General features: G+C 36.3%; 1 protein-coding gene across 11 annotated transcripts in view; it reads right to left on the bottom strand.

The window, feature by feature from the left end:
- Nucleotides 1-201: 201 nt before the first annotated feature.
- The window catches only part of Senp6 (SUMO specific peptidase 6), a 125,270-nt gene continuing 98,758 nt past the window's right edge, over nt 202-26,713 (bottom strand). For 10 of the 11 annotated variants that reach the window (XM_063226913.1, XM_063226912.1, XM_063226906.1 and 7 more), the window contains 6 exons: nt 17,595-18,007; nt 12,155-12,258; nt 10,023-10,111; nt 9,170-9,238; nt 8,929-9,079; nt 202-6,691 (listed from right to left, as the gene is read on the bottom strand). In XM_063226913.1, the coding sequence (XP_063082983.1) occupies nt 6,479-6,691; nt 8,929-9,079; nt 9,170-9,238; nt 10,023-10,111; nt 12,155-12,258; nt 17,595-18,007 (1,039 nt within the window). In that variant the 3' untranslated portion in view covers nt 202-6,478. The remainder of the gene's footprint in view (nt 6,692-8,928; nt 9,080-9,169; nt 9,239-10,022; nt 10,112-12,154; nt 12,259-17,594; nt 18,008-26,713) is intronic. The other variant, XM_063226908.1, reaches the window with a different exon arrangement.

The raw sequence follows: 26,713 nt of genomic DNA, 5'->3' as shown, positions 1-26,713 counted from the left end.
TGACTTAGGACGATCACCAGTCTTGAAGAAGTAGTTCCCAGGCTCCATCTCCCCCTCACTGAATTCTGGTTACACAGACCTTCTTAAAAAACTGCGTATGTTTAAAGCTGTTCATACGATTACTCAGTGAACTTCTAATAAACTAATTTCAGTAATGGAGGTGCCACAGTACATTTCTTAAAAAAAAAAGTGCCATGTTACTGACTTTCATCTCCTTTTATTTAGCACAGGTTAACATGTAACCTCCAAGTAAAACTAAACTCCAAAGTCCAGTTTTGTTGGGGAAATCCTGTGGAAGTATTTCATTAAATTTGGAACAGTAACAGTACACACCTCACAAGATCACTGCCAGGAGTAAAGCAATCTACTAATCCAAGATGCCTGGATCATTGTTGAGCATTTAGTATATGCTTAATAAATGAGGCTATTATTATTTAGGACAAAGCACATTTTCCCACATCAAGGTCTTTGTACAGTCTCTCTTCCCCTAAAGACTCTTGTCGACTAGTAGTTCAAATATCATGTCTTCTTGAAGTGTTGAACCTTCAGATTAATGTCATTTTAATACATTCTATGCTTTTCCTGAATGGCACTTAACATTATTAGTTTGTGAGGCTGATTCACAAGCATCTTTACCATCATACTATAAAGAAGCACTGAGAAATGGTTATGTTTCACTTTTTTGTCCCAAGTGCCTTGTACATATCAGGTACTTAGAACATTCACTCTTTATTCTTTCATCTAGTAGTACTATTGATTCAACTCAGGGCCTTTGCACTGAGCTGCATCTATTTTTATTTTTTGACAAGATCTTACTAAGTTGCCCAGATGGCCATCTTCTTGCCTGAGCCTCCCAGAAAGCTGGATCATTAGGCATGTACATATATAGCTAGCATATTTATTCAATATTTAATTTTGGTCAAATCCTCTAATACCATGTATAAAGCTATTTCATAACAGGTTTGCACTCTTCAGTTGAGAGGTTTGAATTTTTTGGAAAAAGTGTACTAATATTTACAAAGAATGCTCATTTTGGCTTTTCAGGTGGGATTGCACTATTCCAGGCTAGGAAGAGCTAATTCCCAACCAGCTTTTCTCTTCTATCTGAACCTCTTGCAATAGATAAACTTTGTACCTAAAGCATTTTTAAAAAGAAATCATTTCCAAAAAATATTCTTTGTTGTGCACACATGTAATCTTAGCACTCAGAAGGCCGAGGTAGGAAGACTGCTGGGCCTGCCTGGGCTACATAGTGAGCTCAAGGCCAGCGGGAACTACATAGTGAGACCCCGTCTCAAAAACAACAGCAACAAAAAACAAAACAAATATAGAAACGCTCCCAAATAACCTTCCATTCACCTTCATGTCTTGACACTTCTTTTTCGGTACCGGAAATCCTATTCAGGACCTTGCACTTGCCAGGCAGGCAATTTACACTGCTGGGCTAAATCCCTGGCTTGCCACAATTTCTATTTGTAAGTTCAGGACAGTAATAGTAAACCTATGGTACACATGCAGCAGCAGGCTGTTTGTATCACTGAAGGCTCTAAAAGGTTCATCATCACTGGTTTAGAGGATCTGATAACTGCAGAAGATTACCTGTCAGCAAGGCATGGTGACATAAGCTTGTAACACTACCATCTCAGGGATGGAGCAGGAAACTCAAAAGTTTTGAGCCCAGTCTAGGCACTTTAACCGTTTAGCAATGCTTGTCTCAAAAACAATAAAACCATAAGGAAAGAACAGAACAAAAGGGGAGAGGGCGGAGCCCAGGGGATGCAGCTCAGTGGTCAATCCTAATACTGAAGATTAAAAAAAAAAAAAATGCCTCACAAACTATTTCACCAAGATACATTTTCAGATTTCTGATCATAGTTACCTCTTAGCAAAATGCTTTTTAAAGAAAATTTATTTTAAAAGCATAATCTCTTGAAGTTCAGTTCACAAACATCACTGGACACAACTAGTTATCAAACACACTTTGAGAATTGCTAGTGTTTACCCTACAGACTAACTAGTTCATAACTCTATTAAAAATACAACACAATCTTGCTTTTTAGTGGTCTCAAAGCTCCTGGTAACCCCAGTTTTAAGAATTTATAAACCACATGTCATAATTCACCCAATAATCTTAGCAAGCGTGACTCATACTTTTTTCTTTCTCTTTTTCAGACAGGGTCTTGCTATGAAGAAGTTTGGCCTTAAACTTGCTTAAGTAGCCCAGGCTGGCCTTGAACTCAGTTAGTTATTCTCCTGTCTCAGCCTCCGAAGTGCTAGGATTATAGGTGTGTGCCACTATGCCTGGCACTCATATTACAATATGCAGATTTTACGTATTTTTTCCCTTTGAAAACCAGGACATTTGCCAATCTTTATCTTTGTAATAGTTTGTCTCAAGGCTTAGTAACAATTTATTGACATCAAATTTTTTGGAGTTGGGGGAAATTAAAATGCTGTCTTGAAAGATATGAGGGAGCTGGGCATGGTGGCACACACCTGTGATCCCAGCACTTGAGAGGCTGAGGTAGGAGAATTGTTGCAAATTTGACCAGCCTGGGCTACAAAGTGAGCTCAAGGCTATCCTGAACTGCATAAGTAAGACCCTGTCTCAAAAAGACAACAAACAGCTGGGGATTTAGCTCAGTGGGATAAGCACCTACATGGCAGGTCCAGGTCATGAGTTCCATTCCCCGTACCAATAAACAAAGACAAAGACAACAATCAATCAAAAGGAATATGAGGCAGAAAAATGCAATGCTGCATTATTAGGACTGGCAACTTGAAAGTTGAGACCCAGGCTCTTTCAAATCAATGCCTTGCTACAAGGATGTGTGCATCAAAAACACGGGAAATTCTTGGAAAAAAAAAAATACACACTACTACACCACTACTGGGGTCAAGACCCTGACCACATGTAGCTTAAACTTTTCAGGTGAGTTTAACGCACATTTTTGTGGGTCTTTGAAATATGAAATGTCTGGCTTGTGAACTCTTGAAACTTGAAATTCTGTCATCATCTGCTTTAACAACTTAACATAATCATTTGCAATAAACATCTCTAAGCCTGTAACTCTTCATCTATGGCATCTTTGAGTATGCTTTGCTCTTATTTCAATAGCAATCAGGAACACTGACCATTATTCCTTGATCTCAAAATCAGAATTAAGATGGTAGGGCTATTTCCCTCTGAAGTCTGCACTGCTTCAACCTCATTGGTTTTTCATTTATGAGTAAATTTGTTTCAGAACAGCCATTTTCAGGACCTTTTTCTTCTTGCTCAGTGGAGGAAAATAACAAACATACCAGAAACCATTTGGAGAATTTCAGCTCATTTTTGTTTTAGCATGTAACATTTACAAGAGCAGCCTGGTCTTTCCTCTATACATTTGGTTGTTTTATTGGTAAATTATTCACTAACCTCCATTTATTTTGAGTTTGTTACTACATAAATTGGAAAATAATCTCCTTCCTGTACTTTTGTCCTTAATGATCTACAGAGCAGCTTTGTTACTTGTCTAAACATACAGTACTACATTCCACAGCTTCAATGGGTCCTGTTTCTCCTGACCAGGTCATTCCTTCCACTGTTATACTCTTGAGTTTTACTCCACCAACTCTTGATTGTACACTATACTAAAATAAGCCCTTTACTATTCCCATTTGGTGAACTGTCTTGAGACTTTGAACTCACAACGATCCTCCTGCCTCAACCTCCTTAGTGATGAGTTTACATTGTATTTTACAGTCATAAGAGATCATGGATAGTTTTTAAAGAAAAAAATACTGACTTAATTGTGATGGAAAACAAGATGTAATTTAGATAACCAATTTATGATTTGAAATAAAACTTCCTACATTTAACTGACTAAGAGTTTAAGCACAGGTTATAAATGCAAAGAAAAACTGTTTTAGGTTTAAGTGAATTCAGTATTAAGCTTTCAGCTGCAGACGCAGATACAGCAACATTAAAGGGAAAGTTCTAAACACCACCTTTCTCCTAAACTATTGAGAGCTGAGACACATACAAATTTTATGGCAGGTAATCTAAAACTCTTCTAAAAATGATTAACTGTTATTCTATCCAACAAGAAAACCAATACAACAAATCTATCTAATTAGTTAAGACACCAGATACTCTTCATGCAGCTTCAGTGTCTAGTAACAAACCTTTAGACCTCAAAGTTCTGTTTCACAACTTCTCATTGCTAGTCACATATTTTAAAAGGATTGATATCCACTGCAAACTACATATAGAAGAGTACACAATTTTCAAGTGAATGCATATATTAAAGTTTCTCAAGTCTAGTTTTGTAGCATAATGAGAGCCTTCAAAGATATATACTCCAAGGTTATTAGCATAACATTTAAAAATAAAATTTCACATAAGGTGGGACAAATATCATGAACTTTCTGAGTGTTCTATCTCTAGAAAGTTGAAATGCATCAACATGTATTTTTCATGTAATAAATATTGATCAGAGTTGGACCAAGATTATACTTTTATCAGACCAAAAACCCTATTAGAAATTAAAAGAAAAACAAGTAAGGATTTTAGAATAGCTTTTTTTTGTTTTTGTTTTTAGAGACAGAATCTTGCTTTGTTGCCCAGACTGACACCTTGAACTCCCAGGCTCAGCCTCAGTGGCTGGGGTTACAAGAGTGAATCACCATATCTGGCCTTCAGAATGACTTTTTCATTACCATTGAGTTAGTAATAACTGGTTCCTTTTTTAAAAAATCAATTTGGCTTGTTATAGTAGATTTAAGCATTTTTTCTAATCCAAAACAATTTTACTGCAGTTAATAATAAAACTTTTTTTCATATCTGAGCTAATTATCTGACCTAGTAGCTCCAAAGCATTACCAACAAAAACTTGAAAAAAAAAAAAAAAAAAAGTTAAGGTAAGGGGTCAGGGATATAGCTCAGCAGCATAAGTATCTGCCTGGTGAGGACAAGGTCCTGAGTTTGAGTCCTGGTAACAACAACAAAGACCCCCCACAAAACAACAAAAACAAAAACCAGTTAAGATATTCATTGTAACAAAAAAACATACTAACGAAGACTCCTAAGCTTTCATTTTAATATTTCACTTACTGACTGTGTCTTAATAGAACTCTTTTTGATAACAGCACTCCCATGGACCCCAGGCATACCAATGGACTTTATTAAATGCAAGTAAACAGCCTAAATTTTTGGTCACAATGTCACAGATGGCCAAGTTAGAAATAAATTACTGATTATTAAAATGGCTCTTTTACTCATTTATTTGTTACTTGTGCATTTAAAAACTCACTACTCAATAAAGTGTTTTAAAACATGTATTTCAAGTCTCAAAATTAACTATAAAGTATGCTTCACTAAACTTTATAATTCCTACAAACATATGCAAGATTTCTACATATGTTGTAAATGTGTCATCAAAGTCTAAACATTTTACTATTTTTAATTTTTTGGTGCTAGAAATTAAACTTAGGTGCTAAGCACACACTCTGTCATTGAGCTGTAACCCTAGCCCCACAGTTTAGTATTTTTAGTATTTAAAGGGAAATTCAAGTAGAAGATTTTTTGCTGCATTATGTAATTAAAGACAGTAACTTTGATATTTAATTCGCACCGAAAAACTCAAAGCATCTGGTACTTTATCAGTAACTATAATAGTAAACTCTTATTAAAATTCCTGTTTACACACATTAAAAATACTTATCAATTATTACACAGGTAGTAGCATACCTTAAGCTACAATACAGGATCATAACATGGGCTATCCGAAATTCAAGCTACGGTCGCCCAGACAGTTTTAACCTGAGTCTGATTTCTTTAGAAATGTATCTGACAAGAATGTGTGCAAGTAGTGTTACTTTTTAGTAGCAGTTTTCTCTGAATTATTATTAAGTATCTGTGTAAAATTACAAATATTTATTACATTTTTTAGGTTCTCTAAACAGGCAGGTATACGAATTGAAGATTTTTTTTTTGTAATGCAAGCAAATGAAGATGTCTTCTTAGTTCAAAATGCCTTATATGTAAAATTATTTTCGCATTGAATTATTTTAGGGTAAATGTGAAAGGTTAAAGGATTATCATCGATACGTAAATATTCAGAGGAAGTAAACCACGCCCACTTGAGGAATTTTACAAGTTCACTAAAGAATATCAAATTAATAATTTCCTCCTATAAATATTTTCTTTTTATTTTGTTTAGAAGTTGCAGTTTTAAGTACTATTAACAGAAAATAACAAATGCTTCCTAACAAGTGAAAAAAATAATTATAAATGCTGGAAAAATTGGCCTCATTAACATTATTTACAGACTTACTTAATACATACTCCTTTGGAAATTAATTATATGACATTTTTACAAGCATTAACATTTCCCAATCACTGAGCAGGGAGCACTCCAGTTCTTTACTGTTTGTACCCACAGTCGAAAAGTCACTTAGTCCCTAGAAGTGGAACTGACATGCCATAGTCTTTTGGTTAAACTGAGACACTGCTGACATGCTGCTGTTCCATTCGGTCATCTAAAGATGCTTCTGTAGAGGAAGTGCCTTTGTGCTGCTTCCTCTCTTTGCTTTGCTCTTCTTGCAGCTTCAGAATTATGTTTCGGATTTCTTCTCTTTTCGTTCTCATTCGTGGGGGTGGAAACCAGTTTGTCAAATTCATAGGTAACTCAAAATTTAGTATTGGATTCTGAAAATAAAAGGATTACATGCCTATTAAAATTGTAGCAAACTACAATTTCATTTCAAACACAAAAACACTCCAAAGTTTTATCACTACTGATTCACTACCTATAACAAGATAAGCACTATGCTAGGCAATGAAGGTGTAGGACAGTTTCTACCTATAAAACTTATACTCTAAATTAGGGACTGGAAGTCAGGGGTGGTAGTGGGCACCTATAATCACAGCACCTAGGAGACTGAGGCAGGAGAACTGCTACAAGTTCAAGGCCAGTCTGGGCTACATAACGAGTTTAAGGGAAGCCTGAACTATATAGCAAGACCTTGTCTCCAAAATGTAAGTTAAGTAAATGACTAGCAAACTAAAGGTATTAGGTCAAAGTCTGTATGCTGCCTGATTTTGTAGTAAGGTTTTACTGGAACATAGATATACTAGCTCATTTATATATGGTCTACAAATGTTTTTTAACAGTGGAACTGAAAGCAATAACAAAGGTGATAAGGCTGAAAAGCCTTAAAATATTTAGTCTCAAATCTTTTATACCCCTTGTCAGCCCAGGATAGACAAAGATAATTCAGTAAGTCAAACATGAGTATGGCAAATATTATGATGGGAGAAGCATAAAGTAATGTTAAGAGCAAACACTTGGGGCTTAAAACAATCCCAAGAACTTACTTTTAAGCTGAACTTGAAGGAAGAATAAGTGTTAGCCTGCTAAGGAATCACGGAAGCAACAGGGAGTATCAACAAATGTTAAGAGGTAAACCACACTAGTGAATAAATGGACTTAACAGGTTTCTATAGTGTTTCACTCAACAATAACAGAACACACATTTCTCAAGAGTACACACAATGTTTTCCAAAATAGATCATATCACAGATCATATAGCATACCTAAATAAATACAAAAGAACTGAAAGAATCGTCTACATACCAGTGGAAATAGTAAAATCAACAACAAAAGAGACCACAGAAACTACACAAACACATGGAGATTAAATACTGTTATTGAATAATCAATGGATCACAAAAGTCAACAGAGAAGAAATAAGAAGTTCCTAGGGTCAAAGGACTATGGAGAACCAGAGATTCAGCTCAGTGGTGTAAGTGCCTGCCTGGCACATATAAAGTCCTGAGTTCAATCCCTGGTACTCCCCCCACAAAAAGACTATGGAAGTGCAACATATCAAAACATATAAGACACAATGAAAGCAATTCGAAGAGAAGAGCTTATAGCTGTAAATGCACATATAAAAAGAATAGTCCAACCTCATTTAAATCTAAATCTAAGATACAATGTGTATGTACCAATTCCTTACCAATGAATGTCTTTAGTGTTGTAAAAATACTAATTTTTTCAAAGACAAAAAAATGAACTTTTGGACAGCAACTCAATAGGAAGCTACTGTCACATCTGAAGCAGGAAAGCAACATGATTAGATTTGGGGTTTTTGGAAAACTGAAAAATAGGAAACAGCAGATATGAGAATGTGAGAATGTTAAGACACCAGGGTAGTAGTCTAAAATTGTGATGCTCACATACTGGTCTTGGCAACTGAAAGCAGGAATAAGGCAATGTACAACATTTCACATTAAATGATGCAATTCACCAGATACAGTAGTTCATCTACTAAAAAGTGAATGAAGGAGGAAATAGTGAAGATAACTGGAAAGAATATTTAAGAGGAATGTGTGGTCTGTAGTCAAAGTAAGAGAGTGAAAAATAAATGGCCCACAGCAACAAACTGGGCTAGGAGGTCAGGAACAATTTTAATACAAAGCTACGGACAATGCCATATTTTGGAGAGCTGAGATGCAATTAAGATTGGTGGAAAAGGAGACAATAAATATGAATACTTCAAGAAATACATGTATCTGTAAAAGGAAAAAAAATTCATCTGAATCATAGGAGATATCTTGTAAGTGGAAAAAGCCAGTGCAGCGAGTGAGCTGATTACTAATGGAACAAGCTCAACAAATCTGGATTTGGTGACCAGTAAGTATGTATTCTTGACTTGAAAGTTCTCCTGTTTGGATGATTTTGCTCAAGAAATACATATGTGAAGAAGAGAAAAGAAGTTAAAAGAAGAAGACTGAATCACAAGTGAGATCTGTTAATATAGAATAATTTTTCAAACAAGTTTCAAATTCTTTATAGTATTTGCTTATTGTGTTTACATGCAAAATAATGTCAAACACTGTTTTGTTATTTACTAGGTCACAGTTAACAAACAGAAACTCACCTCAAAAAAGCTCTCTACATACTGCAATACATACACACCACAATCACTGAAGTTATTTTGCTGTGGTACTTTTGGATTAGAGCCTTTCATAACATCTTTGGAAAAACTTCTTTTGCTACCTTTTTTAACTTCCCATTCCACTTCTAAATATCTGCAAGAATGCACACATAAATCCACAAATTGCTTTATGTCCACCACAATATGAAACATTTTAAAATGTGAGGTACAACTGTGAACTTACTCTCTTAGAATTTTTACAACATTTGACCGAGAGGGGCCTCTGAGTGAGTCCATAAGTAGAATACAAGGTCTGTGGGGGTAGAAATGACCAAAAATTGAATACCTGTAATGCCAGAAGTACTGAAACATTTAAAGAACAAGGCTCTTCTTGGCTTAAATTTTTTGGGATCTGAGCATCCTCCCTCTTCCTGTGCTGATGCTGAATCCAGGGCTTCATGCATGCTTTGCACATACTGGACTACTGAAGTATGGCCCCAGCTCTGGAGCACATATCATAACTATAATAAACCTCAATATTTTCTTTTATAAGTGGAACTTGCCTTTTAACATCACTTAATAGAATTTCTGCTAACATTACCTATAACAAAGTCAAAGGAGATTAAATCCAGAGAAGCAGGTCATACTTTATCATCTAAATCTGGAGCCTCTGGAGATACATCAAAATATATATGTACTTCTGAAAACTAATCCTGACTCACTTTCATCTGGGGTTTCCATGTGCAAATCAGCCTTCATATAGTAGGTATGCAACCAGTGTCATGGTTGCATGTCAACCAGTCTCATGGTACTGTGCTGACGTAGTTATCTGTTCCCAAACACTATATATAAAAAGAATTGTGTTCACTATTAAGATGTATACACATGTGGATGCAGATGGGAAAACTGGCAAAGGAGGACTGAAATGATCCATTCTCCTCTCTTTGATTCCTGGATATCTGCTTTGCTTTTCCTCATGGAGCTTGACACATTTGTGAATTCTGCTTAAATAAAACTGTCTAGTTATACTTTGCTCTATGAATGTATTTAAATAAAGCTGAATCATGTAATGTACAAGAGATATAGTTAATGCTTACTGTTTACAGATAGTAGGCTTCAAATGCCACTGTCCAATTTCTGAACTGCAGTTGTCATCAGCAAGGAACCCATCATCACTACTATCATCCTATAAAAGACAGCCTGTTAGTATTTACATTACTTAAATAATAATTAATACCTAACAGAATAACAACACCGACAACCAAAATTCTTGTAATGTGAAAAAGTAATTTCTACTTAGGAGATTGACACAGAAAATGTACATGTTACTGGATCCCAACTACCTAACATGGTAACACTGGCGTTTTAAGAAACTACCAATTTACTACAAATTTACTAAAATTATTATATCTAGTCACACAATGTAGAAAAAAGTCTTTGAAGACGAATTCTTCTGTCAAATAGTACTGCTCTGACTTTAGTTTATTTTTATAAAAATTTAACTTGTTGACTAAGACAGCTCTTTCACAATAAGACACTAATAATTTTTTCCATACCAAGAATATTTGAAGGATTTTTGGAAACACTTCTTGACAAAACCATGTATTTACTTGAGAAGACAGTTTAAAAATGTTTTATTCTGTAGATTTTCTTTGTAATATGAGAAAAAGCTTTCTCCAACTTTACTAATGGAAAAATCAATAATATGAACAATCCAATTAATGAATACAGTAAATACAATAGGTAACTGCTATAATCAAAGGAGTTTAAGAATGAATATAGCTGGGCATGGTGGCACACTCCTGTAATCCCAGCACTTGGGAAGCTAAGGCAGGCAGATTGTTGCAAGTTTAAGACCACCCTGGTCTATGAAGTGAGCCCACGGTCAGCCTGAACTACACAGTGAGACCTTGTCTCAAAAATGAAACAAAAAACCATGAATATAACCCTTTAATATCAAATTGAGTATTCCTTATTTTTGGTTTGTTCTTTTTTTTTTTTTTCTTTTCTTGTTTTTGAGACAGGGTCTTGCTATGTAGTTTAGACTGGCATTGAACTCATGGCAATCTTTTTGCCTTAGCCTCCCGACTGGTGAGATTACAGGCATGTGCTGGTATTCCCAGCTTGACTGTCACTTACTTGAAATGCCTGGGCCCAAGTGCATCAGAATATGTACCTAGGGGATAAAGCATTCCTAATCTGAAAACATGAAACCTGAAACTTCTTCAGTGTAATTTTGCATTTCAGATTATTAACGCTCAATCTATGTATGTAGGAGGGAAAAAAAAGTCATATGAAGTAAATTGTCATATGTTAGTCATATGAAGTAAGCTGAAGGAATCACAAAAAAAATGTTTTAAGCGAAAAGGAAAAATCAAAGCCGTTTTCCCTACTATATAAACAACTTGAAGTTTGTTTTAATAACTAAAGAAAGGTCATAACACTAAAATGTGTTGTTCTTATAAACTTTTCTCTTAATGTACCTTAGTTCATAAACTCAATTCTATGATACTGGTTGCAAACCAAACTAGTTAAGAACCAAATCAAACTTCCTCTTAGGGTTAACATTGAGTTTAACCTCTGACTTTGTCAGTTCTGTCCACTTAGTTTGCAACCATAATCATGGAAAGAACTAAGTTCATAAACTGAGGTATCACTGTGAAGACCTCTTTAATAGAAGTTACAAAGTATGTTCAAAAATAGACTCATGTTCAAAACACTTACTAAGGAAAATAAGACTAAGAAAATATTATAATTCACCCTAAGGTTAATCTATGTTAATCAAATATAATCTGCTCCTCCCAAAATATATGGAAATATACCATTTTGTTTACTCATGTCCTATATACTTGAAAATTTAAACATTTTCCCTCTTGAATACTGAAAATTAGTAAGACTGAAAATTATGTATAGCCCAAAAATGCTTTGAAAGAAGAAGCGGAAGAGATGGTGTGCTGGTGGCTAGGTTGGGGCTAGTTTGTTGCGCATTTAAACACTCTGAGATAGTAGAAGAATTCAGTTTCTATCTCATCAATAAAAAGAGTAACAATTACTAATGCATTTGTCCAGGGAAATTATATCTTAAAAACTCAATTTGCGCTCTGAAGACATTAAATCCAAGAAAGTATGACCAATTAAGTATTTGAAGGAATTAGTCACAAGACTCTATAAGGAAAAATTTAAACAAACAAAACAAACCCCAGAACTTTTATCCAGCCATAAGTTTTACCTGGTTATCTTGATCTTCTGAGAAGTCGATGAGTTCATCTTCAAGCATTTTACTACCTTCGGCTGACTCATCACTATAGTTCATTCTGATATTGCTTAAGCCATCTGTATCAACAAGAAGCTTTATATAATAAAAAGGTCATGCCTGTAACTACAGGATATAATACTGAAACTTATGCCAGCAATTACTGACATAGCTAAGATCACAAAATCTACCACGTAATTCTCCAAATACAAAATAAGTTGTTTTAAATACAACCTGGGTTGATGTATCAATTATAGAATTATTTCAACTGAAGCCCTGCATCCATTAAAATTAAAAAGCCAGGTTATCAAGCTGTATGATTAAATATATGTATACTTAATTACATATATTATAAGTAGGTATTTGTTATCAGAAACATACTATTTAAAATAATCAAGCATATTGGTAAATCTTTTAATACAAATAACTTCTTCAATTTCTTTTTCAAAAACCTGTATTTTTATGTTTTTTAAAGTCAAAATATTTGTTGGACTAAAATCTCATCAAAATCCTCAGTTAAGAGTCAAATCCAATGAAGTATTTCTTGTAGTAAATAAATCATTCCTATTCACAGAAAGTGAATTATAAAACTACCTATCTTGCACCAACTAAACTATTTGTGCCCTTTAAGAACAAGGGCACAAATCTCAGCACTCGGGAGGCTGAAGCAGGAGGATCTTTGCAAGTTCAACACCAGCTTGGGCTACAAAGTGAGCTCAAGGGCAGCCTGAACTGCATAAGGAGACCCTATCTCAAAAATACAAAAAATGAGAACAATTTAAAGGATGTAATCAATTCTCCCCATTATTTCCCTGAACAAACAAATGGCCTGAGGTAAATGGAGAGGTGACCACTCAATTTTATTTGTTCTTTCAGCATCAGTTCTTCAGTTTCTCATGGAGTGAGAAGCTCTGAAGATGCTGCACGTCATTTTGAAATTTAAAAAGACACATTTTTTTAAATGTATCCTAGCAAGAAAATCAATTCCTAAGGTATCTAATGAGGAAACACACACACACACACACACACACACACACACACAGCACACACATAAACCAAGTGAGAGCAGTGATACCATGTTATTATTTTCCTATAGCTGACTTTAAAAGCTAATCTCTGGGATAAGATATCACTACATTTATTTACTACACAGCAGTAGTGGTGAACCTATTGTGTGTTATTTTTCTAAAGATTTTAATGTATCAGTTGTTTTTTAAAATAACAACTTCCTGGGGGCTGGAGATTTAGCTCAGCGGTATAAGCACCTGCCTGGCAAACATGAGGTCATGAGTTCAATCCCCGGTACCAAAAAACAAAAACAAAAACAAAAACACAAACAAAAAAACCTCAGTTCTATGATGCTGGTTGCAACTTCTAGTTTAACTGCAGTGTTGGCACTTTAAAGTAAGTAAGTGGGTTGCAGTTTGGGCACATGTCTCTAAAATGTTTGTCATCACTGCTATGTAGCATGTTACCTGATACTAGTAGCCAGTGTTTGTAACTGTATGTATTTGATAGTTAAAATTATGTTACAAGTGCTTAAAATACATCACTTAAATCCTGCTGATTACCAGCTCAAACAGAAATTAATTCCAGAAGTATTGGTCAAGTCACAGAAATCATCACAAATCTCTCACCTTAGCTTCTAACATGTCATTATCACATTCAGGACCCACTTGCCTAGTGATCCTTTCTAATGTGGTAAAAGCACCGGTAGAGAGCACTCTCAGTTAAGGTCCTTTGGCTCAGTCATCTCTTAGAAACATCTGGTAAAGGAGGCTCACTAAAAAATGCATAGACCCATGTTGTAGAAGAGCAAGGCTATCATTACTGGAAGAATATAAAAGTATCCACACTACTCCACATATAAAAATGATGCTTTGTAAAACGTTTGTTTCAGGAAGCCAGGACTGACATGGCTAAACACATACTGTCATGGCTTTTATCCAGATGATTCCCCAAAATCTCAGTTCTCACAGGTGGGGCTTCTCAGAGAGATGGTTCGATCTGTAGTGTGTGAATATGCATTAAGGGTGTGATAATTAAATTAGTCCACTGACTGGCTTAGCAGGTTCTGGATGTGGACAGTGGGAAGGTCCACCCTTGATGTGAATGGTTCTACCCCTAGATGGGATAGAAGGGAAGGCTGGGGGAGGAAAGGGAGCCTTGCTGCTGTCCTCTGTCTGTCATGCCATAAACTCAATGTCATCCTGCCAGAAAGCCAGCTGACTATGGACTGAAACTTCTATAAACTAAGTTCTAATAAATCTTTCCTCCTTTAACTTGTGACTGTTGTGTATTCTGTCTCAGCAATGAGAAAATGATCAAGACACATACTAAAAACAAATGTACAAACTGTAATAAAAAGATTAATAGGATAAATAGATGTTAGTATAACAAATTACATATAAAGCAAGTTATTTTTTACTTTGGTTTCCACTAGAGTTTTGAGACTATCTCCTCAAATTTAATAGGCCATTTATTCAACCAGAACATTAATTTGTATAAATGAGTACTAGTTATCTCTAGAGTTTCTGTATAGAAAGTCCAAAACTTTGTCCCATTGCTTTAGGTCATACATTTTATTTCTTATCTGAATTCACATTAAGGGGCTTAAGTATATTAACCAAAGGAAGCCATTTTCTTTTCTTTTTTTGGATGCTGAGGATCAAACCCAGCGCCTTACTCTAGCATTTACATTATGTCACGTAATACTAGTAATCCACAGATGCTTTAGTGAATGGGAGGACATGCACAGTTTATATACAAGTGCCATTATTATTATTATTTGGGTCTTTTTGAGACAGGGTCTTGATATGCAGTTCAGGCTGGCCTTGAGTTCACTTTGTAATAGAAGCTGATCTCAAACTAGTAATGTTCCTCTTGCCTTAGCTCCTGAGTACTGGGATTATAGGCATGTGCCATCACACTCAACAAAAGGTATCTTTTTTTTGTTTTTGGTACCAGGGATCAAACTCATGACCTCATGTTTGCCAGGCAGGCGCTTATGCCACTGAGCATATACTATTTTTTATCTGGACCTTAAGCATGCATGGATTTTGGTATTCCTGAGGGAATGGGGAATCTGAAACCAATCTAACTAAAGGACAACTGTATATCCACATGTGTTTACAACTATTATCACAACCATTTTTTTCCCCAGAACTGACAATGGAATCTTGAGCCTCACACATGCTAGGCAATTGGGCTTCATATCCTTAGCCTCCACAATGTATTTTATATTTTTGAGACAGCATCCTACTACTTAGTTCAGACTGGTCTCAAACTCACTATGTAGCCCAGGCTAGCCTTGAACTTTGAAGCAATTTTCCTGCTTTAGCCTCCCAAATTATGAGATTACAAGTGTGTGACACCATGCCTAGAAACCCACAATCTATTTTAAAACTTCAAAAAGAAAGCTGGGCATGGTGTTACATGCTTGTTGTGATTTAAGACCAATATGGGCTACACAGTGAACTGAAGGCCAGCCTGAACTGCTTAGCAAGACCCTGTCTCAAAAGACATCAAAACAAAACAAACCTCAAAAAGAATAAATTTCATACCCTTTACCATCACTTGCTTCTCCCCACATTCCTACCCATTTCCTTGTTCTTGGCCCCCAGAAACCATAAGCAGTTACTTTACTGTTCTGGAGATTTTATACAAATGATTAGGTTTTTTTCTACTCAACTATTAAAATTCTAAACTCAAAAAAAAAATTTACAGGTAAATATCTGACTAATTACCTACTTTGCATGCCTGTATTTTATTTCCTACCTAATGAAACAGATTTGAAAATGGCCTAGAAAAGTGTTTATCTGTGTGGCCTTCTGCTATGTCTGCTAACACTTCACTTTACTACTTTATCTCTCTCTAAAGATCATTACTTTAGGGCTAATTATACCTTTATGCAACAAAGTATGGTTAACAAATCAAAATAATCTTACAACAGCTTTCTGATTCACTAAAATCATGTAAGCTGGGAGTAGTACCAAAAGTATGTTCAATATTCATTATCTTCAATAGTTTCTTTCTGAATCCACATGATTTCTTCTATGGTCTATACCAACTCTTCTCATCCAAAGAAAATGTGTTGTGCTTGCTTTGGCAGCATATATATATAAAGAAAATGCATTAAGTGCTTAAGTCTGCATAAGATACATACTATAGCATGTGAAACAGTTTTAAGAAGTAGACTTAAAAATATTTTTAAACTAACACATAATACTTGTATTTTGGGAGCTAGGAATGTAGTTCACTGGTAGAGAATCTACCTAATGCATAAAGCCCTGGGATTGATTGCAACAATGCAAAACAACAGCACAGACACTCCCCACTCCAAACTTTGCACATATTTATAGACTATCTTATTATGTTTTGATAATTATGTAATGTTCAAATTCAGGATATAAACTATTTTATTTGTGGACTGGAGAAAAAACTTATACCACTGGCTTGATGTCAAATTTAAGAATCTGAAAAAAATTTCCTATTTCTGTAACAGATGCTAGAAATATGAAGCTGATTCAAAGAAAATCAATGTATTAGAAATGAAGAATCAAAAAAGCAGAAGTGAGAGTGGTGCTCCTCATTGTACTGAGAACAGTATGGACAGTGAGGAATGAAGACTTAAACTTCTTTTTTTTCGTCTTTTTCCTTTTTATAGGTACCGGGGACCGAACTCACGACTGTCTGCTTGCAAGGCAGGCGCTTATGCCACTGAGCTAAATCCCCAGCCCTGAAGACTTAAACCTGATGGAAGACCATGCAACTACTTGTTTATTATGAATACAAAGATAAATTCAAGTTCTTATAAACAGAAAATGTAAACCACGCATAGGATGACTATTCCTTTATTTGAAATACTTGCAACTAGAACTGTTTTAGTTTGTAGATTTTGGAAAATATGAATATACATAAGGAGTATCTTGGGGATGGGATCCAAGTCTAAATAAAAACTCATCTGTTTCACATTTATCTCATATACACAGCCTGAAGATAATTTCTAACATTTTTAGTGTGTCTGCATTTTGACTGGAATCTATCGCATGAAGTCAGATGTGGAATTTTCTACGGATTGTATGTGTTGGTGGCTGAACAATTTTCAGATTTTGAAGCATTTCAGATTTCCAACTAGGAATGTTCAACCTGTATTACAGTTTCAAGTTTCTATTTCTAGTGATGAGGGGGGAAAGACTGACTACAAAAGGGGCAAAAAAGTTTCTTTGGAATGATACAAAGAGCTGAAATTCTTGTAGTCATTCCATGATTATGAACAACTGTAACTCAACCTATACCCATGAATGAATGTCACTGTAAGTAAATTATACTTCAATAAAGGTGACCTCAAAACAAAAACTGTGTAATCTTTAAAAGTTCTAATTTAATTTATCTTTCAAAACACATGAGTACATACCTGGATGATGCACAGAATTGAAACATTCATCCTGCAGCCCATTTTCACTTTTAGTCCTATCCACAACTTTCTGGCATGAAGATTCTCCTTTATTTGACTCTTCATTTTCACTTGCAATATGATTTATTTTTTTCACAATGCACATGTTTCTCTGATCACAAGGGTCGCTTTGTTCCTGTCCAGCACTGGAATCTGTTACAGTGAAGCAATGCTTTCTGGTTAGCACTTTCTTGATGACAGGCTTGGCAGCAGTCTGTGAGCAGCTGTCCATTTCACTGGCAGAAGGAGGACCACAACTATCCTCGGCAGTTGAGTTCTTTTGTATGACTGCATTTTCATGGTAATGAGGATTAGGTTCATACTTTGGTTTTTCTAAACCAGGGAAACAAACAACAGCCAAAAACCAGTGGGCACTGTAAAAAACAAACAAAACTACTAAATGTATTTGAAAAAGTAATTGTAACTGGCAATGAATATCAACTGAAATGTTTTCGCTAATATTTTTTGTGAGCAAACTTATTAACAGTGCTTCATTTTCCCCGATTCTCAAATTTCTTATAATTGTTCTCACCTCTTTATATGACCACTGATATAACAGAATACAGTACTTATTTAAAATAAAGTTTTGTTAGAATTAGATCGCCTTCATTAACTTTGAAAAAAAACTTGCAAACTTTTTTGCTTTTATTATTATCATTACTTTTACTTTTGTGTCTGTTTTTCTCATTCACAAAGGAGATGAAAAGGCAGCATTTTGCAGCCTTTTTGGGACCTGCAATTGAGACACCTGCAAAACAAACTAGTTGAAAAGGAAAAGCTCCAGAAATCAAGAAAGAGTTGACAGAAAAACCAAAAATCAAAGAAACAGGAAAGGAAGAGAAACAAATCGTGGCTCCTGAGGAGGAGGTCCTGCCTGCTAAGACAAGGTAACCCCAGAGAGAATCAGCAGAGCCAGAGAAAAAAACATGGCTGGCAGTGCTAGTCCAAAGAAAAGGCCACAGTTATAAAGCTGTAAATACAGGGGTGGGGGCTTAAAAAAAAAAAAAATAAAGTTGTAAATACAGTGTGGGATTTTACTCTGAAAATTATTCCTTGTGCACAGCAGGCTAGAGGTAGAGAAGAAATTCACTGCAGTGCCTGTATTTGGGAGTGTTTAATCAGGAGCCATTAGGGAGGACATTAATGTTTTAAGACTCAGCTATTCCCAGCCCAGAACTACACTTGAGAGATTTCGTGGTCACTGGTTAATTCTTTCGTTTTTTTTTTTTACTTTTATCTACTTCTATTAAGTCTTTCATTCTCTTAACTAGATTCTTTATGTCACTTTTCTTTCCTCATCCTCACCTTTCTATTCTTTTTCAAATTTTATTTTTTAATTTTTCCCTTTCTTCACCGCTCCATTTTTGTTTTGTTTTTGAGACAGGACTCTGTGAAACCCAGACTGACCTTGAGCTCATGGCTATCCTCTTAGCTGACTGAATGCAGGGAGCATAGGCATGTATCACCAAACCCCTCCATTTTTATATCACTAGTAACCTGTATTAAGTTTTAGATATTGAGTCTATACCACTACTGCTGAATGCTGTTGTCAATAATGGTAGTATGTCAACATTTGATTTGCCTCTGTATCTATATTATTAGTATAGATCGTTTCTCTGTTATTTAAGGGTAGATCAGTGAAAGCTTTTATGGGTTCTTATGTATGCCTCTATCTATGAATTTCTTCACTATGGCCAGAGGTAGGATAATTATTGCTATTAACTGGCTTTTACAGTGTGCCAATATTTGGTTTGTCATGTATTATCAACATGATGGTGGTTTGTTTTCTCCATTCTGTGTGTGCTGAGTATGAAGCTCCCTGAAAAAGGTTGGATACAAAGTGGCCCTCAAATATAACACTGAGTAGACTGGGGAGGAATGCAAACACTAAAACATAAACACAAGCATGCATTACAACAGTAACAGATTTTAATTAAAGATACTTGCAGAGTGGCGATAGTGTTTCTACTTTATCTGATCTTCAATCTGCACTACAAAAATGACATGAATATAAAAAGAAAGGCAACAGATACTTCCTAAAATCCTTAACTCCCCCAGTACACAGTGAAATGAAGGAAATTACAAAGAGCTTGCAAACAAAAATAGCCAAGAAGTTTGAAGAGCTGAATGAAGAAACAAGTAAATTCATATTTAGTGAGCTTAAAGATTTTACTAAACAGGTAGAGAATTTTACAAATAAAACGTGCAATTCGTTTGAAGAAACACACTAATTCAGTTATACAAAACAGTACAATAGACTTCCGGGAGAATATGGCGGACAGATAGCAGCAGCTACGGAAGCTCTCTGAAATACCCAGCTTAGAATTCAGGAATGGTGCTGAGTAAGGAATCATAAGCAAGAGGAGATAGGCCCCGGTGATCCAAGAATGAACTGGGCTGAGAGAAACCAACTGGGAATGCAGTCCTGGTGCTATAATAGGAACAGATAAAGCCTCAGCGTGGAAGCTGGAGGCCGCGCCATTGGAAGCCGTGATTTGGGATTTGGGTTTCCCGCTGCTGCCACGTCTGCATGGGCTCGGCAGGGAGAAAGACGCGCGGAAGCTCTGAGAACGGGAATCAGTGAACGGAGTTGAGAGCGGGACAGGCAGGGAGCCGTGCATCCACCTCCGGTGAGTGAGGGAAAACTAGGTCTCTTCCCCACGGTCTAGGAGACTCCAACAGAGGACATTTTGGGACCGAGCAGACTTGCGGGAACAGGGCGCTGCAGTGACTTCAGTCACCAATCCGCCTCTCAAGCGGGATTGGTGAGCAGTGCCTAGCCCACGTGACGCTACTGTTTGAGACCCAGTAGGCTAGCACAGCCCAGGTCCCAGCTCCTGAAGGTAGATTGACCTGGAGGGGCGGCCCCGCATAGGCTGCCTGGTCTGCAACTTCCTGGTGCGCTGTGGTGGGTGGGAATACCTAGCCGGCGCAATTCTCAGACTGTGGCTGACAGGGAAGGAAGCTGGGCCTCCTATATACGCTTGCATATATATATAAGGAACAAAGAATATGGGAAGAGGCAGCAACAAGAAAGGGTCCTCAGCCCCTAATCCTGAGAAAGAGGCAACAGCAGACACAGCACCAATAGACATAAAGTGCTATCTCGAGAGCCTCATAGAAAAGTTCAGGAATGAAGTTATTAATGACCTGAAGCTAGACATAAGCAGAATAGTTAGAGAAATGCTAAGCACCACCCAAGAAAAAACAGATGGTGGAATGGAAGAACAGAAAAAGAGGGGAGAATTGTTTAATGGAGAAAATAGAGAAAGCATAGAATATGTGAAGCAGGTTCAAAGAGAATACCAGGAAACTAAAAAGTCTATCAAAAACTGGCATAACAGCTTGAAAGAAACTAAGGACAGATTATCTGAACTGGAGGGCAGATTTGTAATATGGGAGCATGAAACAAAAAACTTCTTAAAAATAACAAAGAAACAAACAGCAATAATACAAAGACTAGAAGATGATAAGAGGGTCTATAACTTAAGAATTAAGAACATAAAAGAAGAAGTAGGGACACAAACAAATGAACTACAAAAGCTACTCACAGAAATAATCCAGGAGAATTTTCCTAATTTAGCAAAAGGTAAAGATACTCAGTTGTATGAAGCATACAGGACCCCAGCCACCTACAACCCAAACAGAGCAACACCCAGGCATATAATAATTAAAATTCCAGAAATCCAATACAAGAACAGAATACTAAAAGCCGTCAGAGACAAGAAACAGATCACTTACAAGGGAACACCCATCAGAATTACAGCAGACTTCTCGGCACAAACCATCAAATCACGAAGAGCGTGGGGGGAAATAATTCAAGCTTTGAAAGTTAATAATCTCCAGCCAAGATTCATATATCCTGCACAACTATCCCTGGAAATTGATGGAAACACAAGGTGCTTCCAGGATAAAGAGGAACTAGGGGAATATGCAACCACAAATTCAACTCTACAGAGAATACTGCAAGATATTCTAAAAAAGAAAAATACAAAGAATCCAGAAGTAGCGGCAGAGAGGCCACAATGAATGGAGCAGAAAACAAAATGAAGAAGACAAACTGACAACTAATGACAGAAAAAGAGCTCAACAGAAATGAGGCAGAGAAGATTGGATGATAGGAACAGCTAGTTTGGAGAAAATGACATCTTAAGGGGTAATACTGATTTAGTATCATCTTGTTTTGAAGTCTCATCAAGCTTTTGTTCTTCTGTCTCCATTGGTCTAAACAGGTGGTATCTTATTGGATTTTATTATATATGATAGTATAAGCAAAAGCTTTTATAGACAAGGAGATTATACAGAAACCATTGTTTATTTTCTGTTAGTTGATTCTAAATACCTGTTATACTGTCATTCTCTTGAGTGGTTTTACATTGTTTTGATATATTTGATGCTAAAGAATACAAAGTTATGCTCAAAGATTTCAAAGAAAGACAATATGGTAACTACTTTTATGTCGGGATAATCTGGTGGTGAAACACTATTTTGCTTAAATGGTTATGTTTTGATCTGCGCTGATTTGCTGTTATGCCCTCTTTTATCTCAATCTCCATTTTATTATTTACTGTTTTTATCCTTTTAATTAAGGGAAAAATAAATTAAAAAATAGCAGGATATATTATAGTAACCTACTTTGACTTTCCATTATCTTGATTTAAAGCCCTGTATGGCTCTCACCATCTTGTTTTGACTGATGTTCCTCTATTCTGTTTTGCTTGATAGTACCAGGTTCAAAAGTTTAGGCAACAGCTGTGAAGATAGTGGGATTCATTGTGACGCCCATTCTGGTTGACTATTATCTACTTTTGAAGACCTATAATGTCTCCAATGTTTGGTTTTGTTCTTTACTGTTTTGTTCAATTTTATTATAACTAATGATATAGGCAATTCTATTAGAGATAGCAGGAGGCATTATGGTAACCATGGTTGATCACCTAGTATTATGCTTTTACAGTATCTATTATGTCCACCCTTTTGATTTGACTGACTGTTCTGTTATGTCACATTTGATTCTATTCTCTTCCAAAAAAGTAATAAGAACTGTGGGAGCAACAAACCCCAAAATGTGTAACTGTCATTGTACAAAAGAGAGGAAAAGAAAGTGCTCTAAATGATATAACTGCATGTATATTTAAGTGTATAAGACAGATAATGATATTACTGAGTTTTGTTGGATCATTGAACAGAACTCTTTGCAGTCTCACTGTTGGAATGTCCACTTTATAAGCTTTAATTTTGTAACTTGAACAATTGTTTCTAAGATGACAAAATGTAATCCATTAACTAGTGATTTCCTACTGTTTTATTTTTTTCTGTAAATCTGTATAACTTGTACCCTTTCTCTGCTTTTTTTCTTTTTCTCCTTAAATAAAATTAAAAAGAAAAGCAAAAATACAACATAGGAAGACTTCCATAGAAAACATGGGTGGTGGATTTGACCAATAAAATGATGAGAGATCAGCAACTGAGGACAAGGTGGATGTAACAGATCATACCAATGATATGCTAAAAACTACAAGATATCATGCAAGCTGGATCCAATAGCTGCAAGATGACTAAAGACAAAAACAAACAAAAACCTCTAAGAATTATGGAAAAATTAGATGATAATGTATAAGGAATAAAAAATATATTCACTGAAATCAGACTAGAATACTGTCCAAATCTAGGGAAAGAAATTCAAATCCAAGTATAAGAGACTTGTAGCACACAACCAGAAAAGAACATCTCTAAGACACACCACAATCAGAATTCATAAATTCAACCAATGACAAAAAAACTAAAAGCTGTTAAAAAAACAGCAAGTAATCCATCAAAGCAAGTCTATCAGACTAACTGGATTTCTCAGCACAAACTTCAAGTTTCCTCAAGCCCTACAATATAACAGTTAACCCAGACTCATATTCTGAGAAAGTAGCCTTCAGAAATCAACAGAGGTAGATACTCTCCATGACAAAGAAAACCTAAGATACACAATCACTATCTTAGTTACTTTTCTCATTGCTGACAAAGTACCTGATACTCAAAGTTAAAGGAGGAAAGTTTGGACAGGTTTCAATCCATTATCAGCTGGCTCCAAGGCAGGGTGGTCTGTGAGGGGCTTAGCAGAGGAGAACCAGTTCATCACAAACAAAAGCAAGACAGCAAAAGCAAGTAAGAACATTACCAGTGTCTTTCTGCTTATTTTATCTTTACTTTATCTAGGCTACTTAGGGCAGGTAACACTCATACTTTTAATTCTAGTGCCCTTGATTCCAGCATTGCACTATGAATTAATTCCAGAACAACAAACTCTAGATCTAGTTGCTTCTGAAAAAAAACCCACCTATAACTTCATGAGACTTTGGGAAAATGTCTAAATAAAAGCCATTATCAATCCAGCAATGCATGAAATACTTGAGGAACAGACAAAGAGAAGTAGCTATCTTACTTTGAGACACAACAGACTTTAAAACTGATGAAAAGATTTCCAGCAAGATTGTGGAGCAATAAGCAGCAGAGAAAACAGCCTCTCTGAGAGTTACCGTCCAGATGCTGCAATACAGCATCAAGAGAAAGACAAGAAGGAAAAAAGCGGGTCTCTGGGACCTGGGAAAACTCTGAAGTGTGGATTGAAGCCCACAGAGAGAGGAAAAGGAAAAACTTCAATGAAAAAGGCAGTAGCTGGTGGTACCTTCACCCAGAACCAGACTTACTGCATGAAAGGAGCTGTTGGAACCTGGGGAAGCATGATTACAGTGATGTTGGCGACTGGTGATTCCAGAAGCCTCTGCAAAGACACCTGGCAGTGGAGGGGAGCAGTGGACATGGAAGACTGCACTGGCTGGCAGTGAGTGTAGAGGACTCAGTCCTCCTGCAGGAGACAACAACTGGCTAGGAGCCATTTTGGAGGCAGGCCAAATAAGCCCACAACCAGAACTACAGACGGCTTCCTCCAGCAGCTCCTAGCTGGGCATAGATCCATGGAAACTGCTTGGACTGTGGTGAGCCCAATGAGTCTGGTCTTAGGGCAGGCCTGCATCTACTACTCCCCCATAAACGAACAGGAGGACTGTGGGGATACAATGATATGATTTGGGATTCCGTCTCCACAGGCTGTCCACTAGTGAACCCAGAGAGAATCCTGGAAGTGGACTATTTTTTTTTTCTTGTTTGTTTTGTTTTGATTATTTCTGTTTCTCTTTCACTCTTTTTTTTATGAGGGTGACAGTAACTCCTAACCTTTTTGTGGGTGTGGTTCTGCGGTTATCTTTTCCATGTATCTTTCCCTTCAACCTTCTACACCAGTTTCCCCAAGTTTGCGGGATCCACCTTTGTCCTCCAACCTTACTTGTAAATCTCTTGCTCTTTTCCCACCTCTCTATTTTCTCCTTAATTCATTTTAAATGTTAACCTCTGAGGACAAAATTGGCACATTACAGACTTACATGTTGCATATAATTATCTGGTTTGTTTTACATTTTGTTACACAACCACAAATCTAGTTCACAGGGTTAAAAGTTGCAAATTAAGGGTTAGCTCAGTTCATTGATTTACATGCTGCATTTGATGCTATTGGTACCACTACACAAGTAACATAACAGTTCTAAACAGCTGTTGGTCCTGATAATCCATGACTGAGATTAACTACAGGTCACACAAAATACTATGGCACAGTGCCAAAGAACCAATACTAAGCCAAACAAGCAAAAACTTCTCATCTCCAACAAAGTGAAGAGGTAAAGTCTTCCTATAAACTCAAAACCCAAAAACCAGCTACACCGGGAAGATTCTTCAGAGAAGTAAGTAATCATCACCCGAGTGCCCTAATAAATAAAGCAACCTACCATAGGCAACTTACAAGTATCACCCCAGGAATTAAATTAGAAAAGAAATGACAAGACACTTAAACAAGATGCAACCCCAGATATCCAGTTCACCAAAGGCAAACCCAGGGAACAATGAGGTAGGACAATCCGAAAGCCCCTCCCACCAGGTCTCTCGGAAGTGGCAACAACAAAGCAACTGAATGAGGCTCTGGAAAAAATGAAATCAGAAATAATCTCTCAGATACCTACAGAGATTACCAAAATACACATCATGCTTAGCAATGTTAGAGCAGACACAAGCAAAAATAGACGAACTTAAGTAAATTATGGAAGTACAGCATAGGAAAAAAAATGGAATTCATAAAGCAGATTCAAGTAGATATCCAAGAGAACAAAAACTCTATTTGAAGCAGATTATGCTACTCTGAAGACAGGAGCTCAGAGATTCCCCCTCACTTCAGAAACATCAAGAAATGCTGGAGGGGCTGTGAAGAAAAAGGAATCCTTTTCCACTGTTGATTGGAATGCAAACACTGTGGAAATCTGGATGGAGATTCCTCAAAAAACTAGGATTGGAGGTCCCATTCTACCCAGCTATTCCCCTTCTGTGTATCTTCCCAAAAGAATTAAAAACATAATGCCACAGTGATATACGTGCACCCATGTTTACAGCAGCACAGTTTATAATAGCCAGATCCTGAAAAGAACCTAAATGCCCATAGATTGAGGGATGGATAAAGAAGATGTGGTATTTTATACAATGAAGTACTACTCAGCCATAACGAATGATAAACTGGAGGCTTTTATAGGTAAATGGATGCACCTTGAGAACATACTCATTAGTGAAATAAGACACACATGTGTAAACCTCATATTGTTTCATTAGTGACAAGCTGAAAGAAAATAAATATGTAAATGTGTATATATATATGTGTGTGTACATATATATATGCATATACATCAATAGTTATGTTAGTTACACTACTGATTTCTCTGAGTTTGCTGAAGAGAAAGATATGTGCTGGTATTGTTTGGAGAGTTGAAAGCAGATGTCTTGTGCGCTGGGTGAATGATTTGGGGATGACAATGTGCAATGTATATACCATTATTATCCCTTAATTGATGTGGTTTGAAATTTTGTTATTTTTTTCTTTCTGTGTTTGAATAAAATGGGTTTTAAAAAGACGGATGAAAACATGACAAAAGATGGCCAGTCACTGCCTACTTGTACAGGGAATAATAACTCCTAAGTATCCAACACACTAAATG

This window comes from Cavia porcellus, unplaced genomic scaffold, assembly GCF_034190915.1.
Source record: "Cavia porcellus strain 051 isolate PalLab524CR breed Dunkin Hartley unplaced genomic scaffold, mCavPor4.1 scaffold_16, whole genome shotgun sequence".
NCBI lineage: Eukaryota > Metazoa > Chordata > Mammalia > Rodentia > Caviidae > Cavia > Cavia porcellus.
This window is presented reverse-complemented; position numbering and strand designations above follow the sequence as displayed.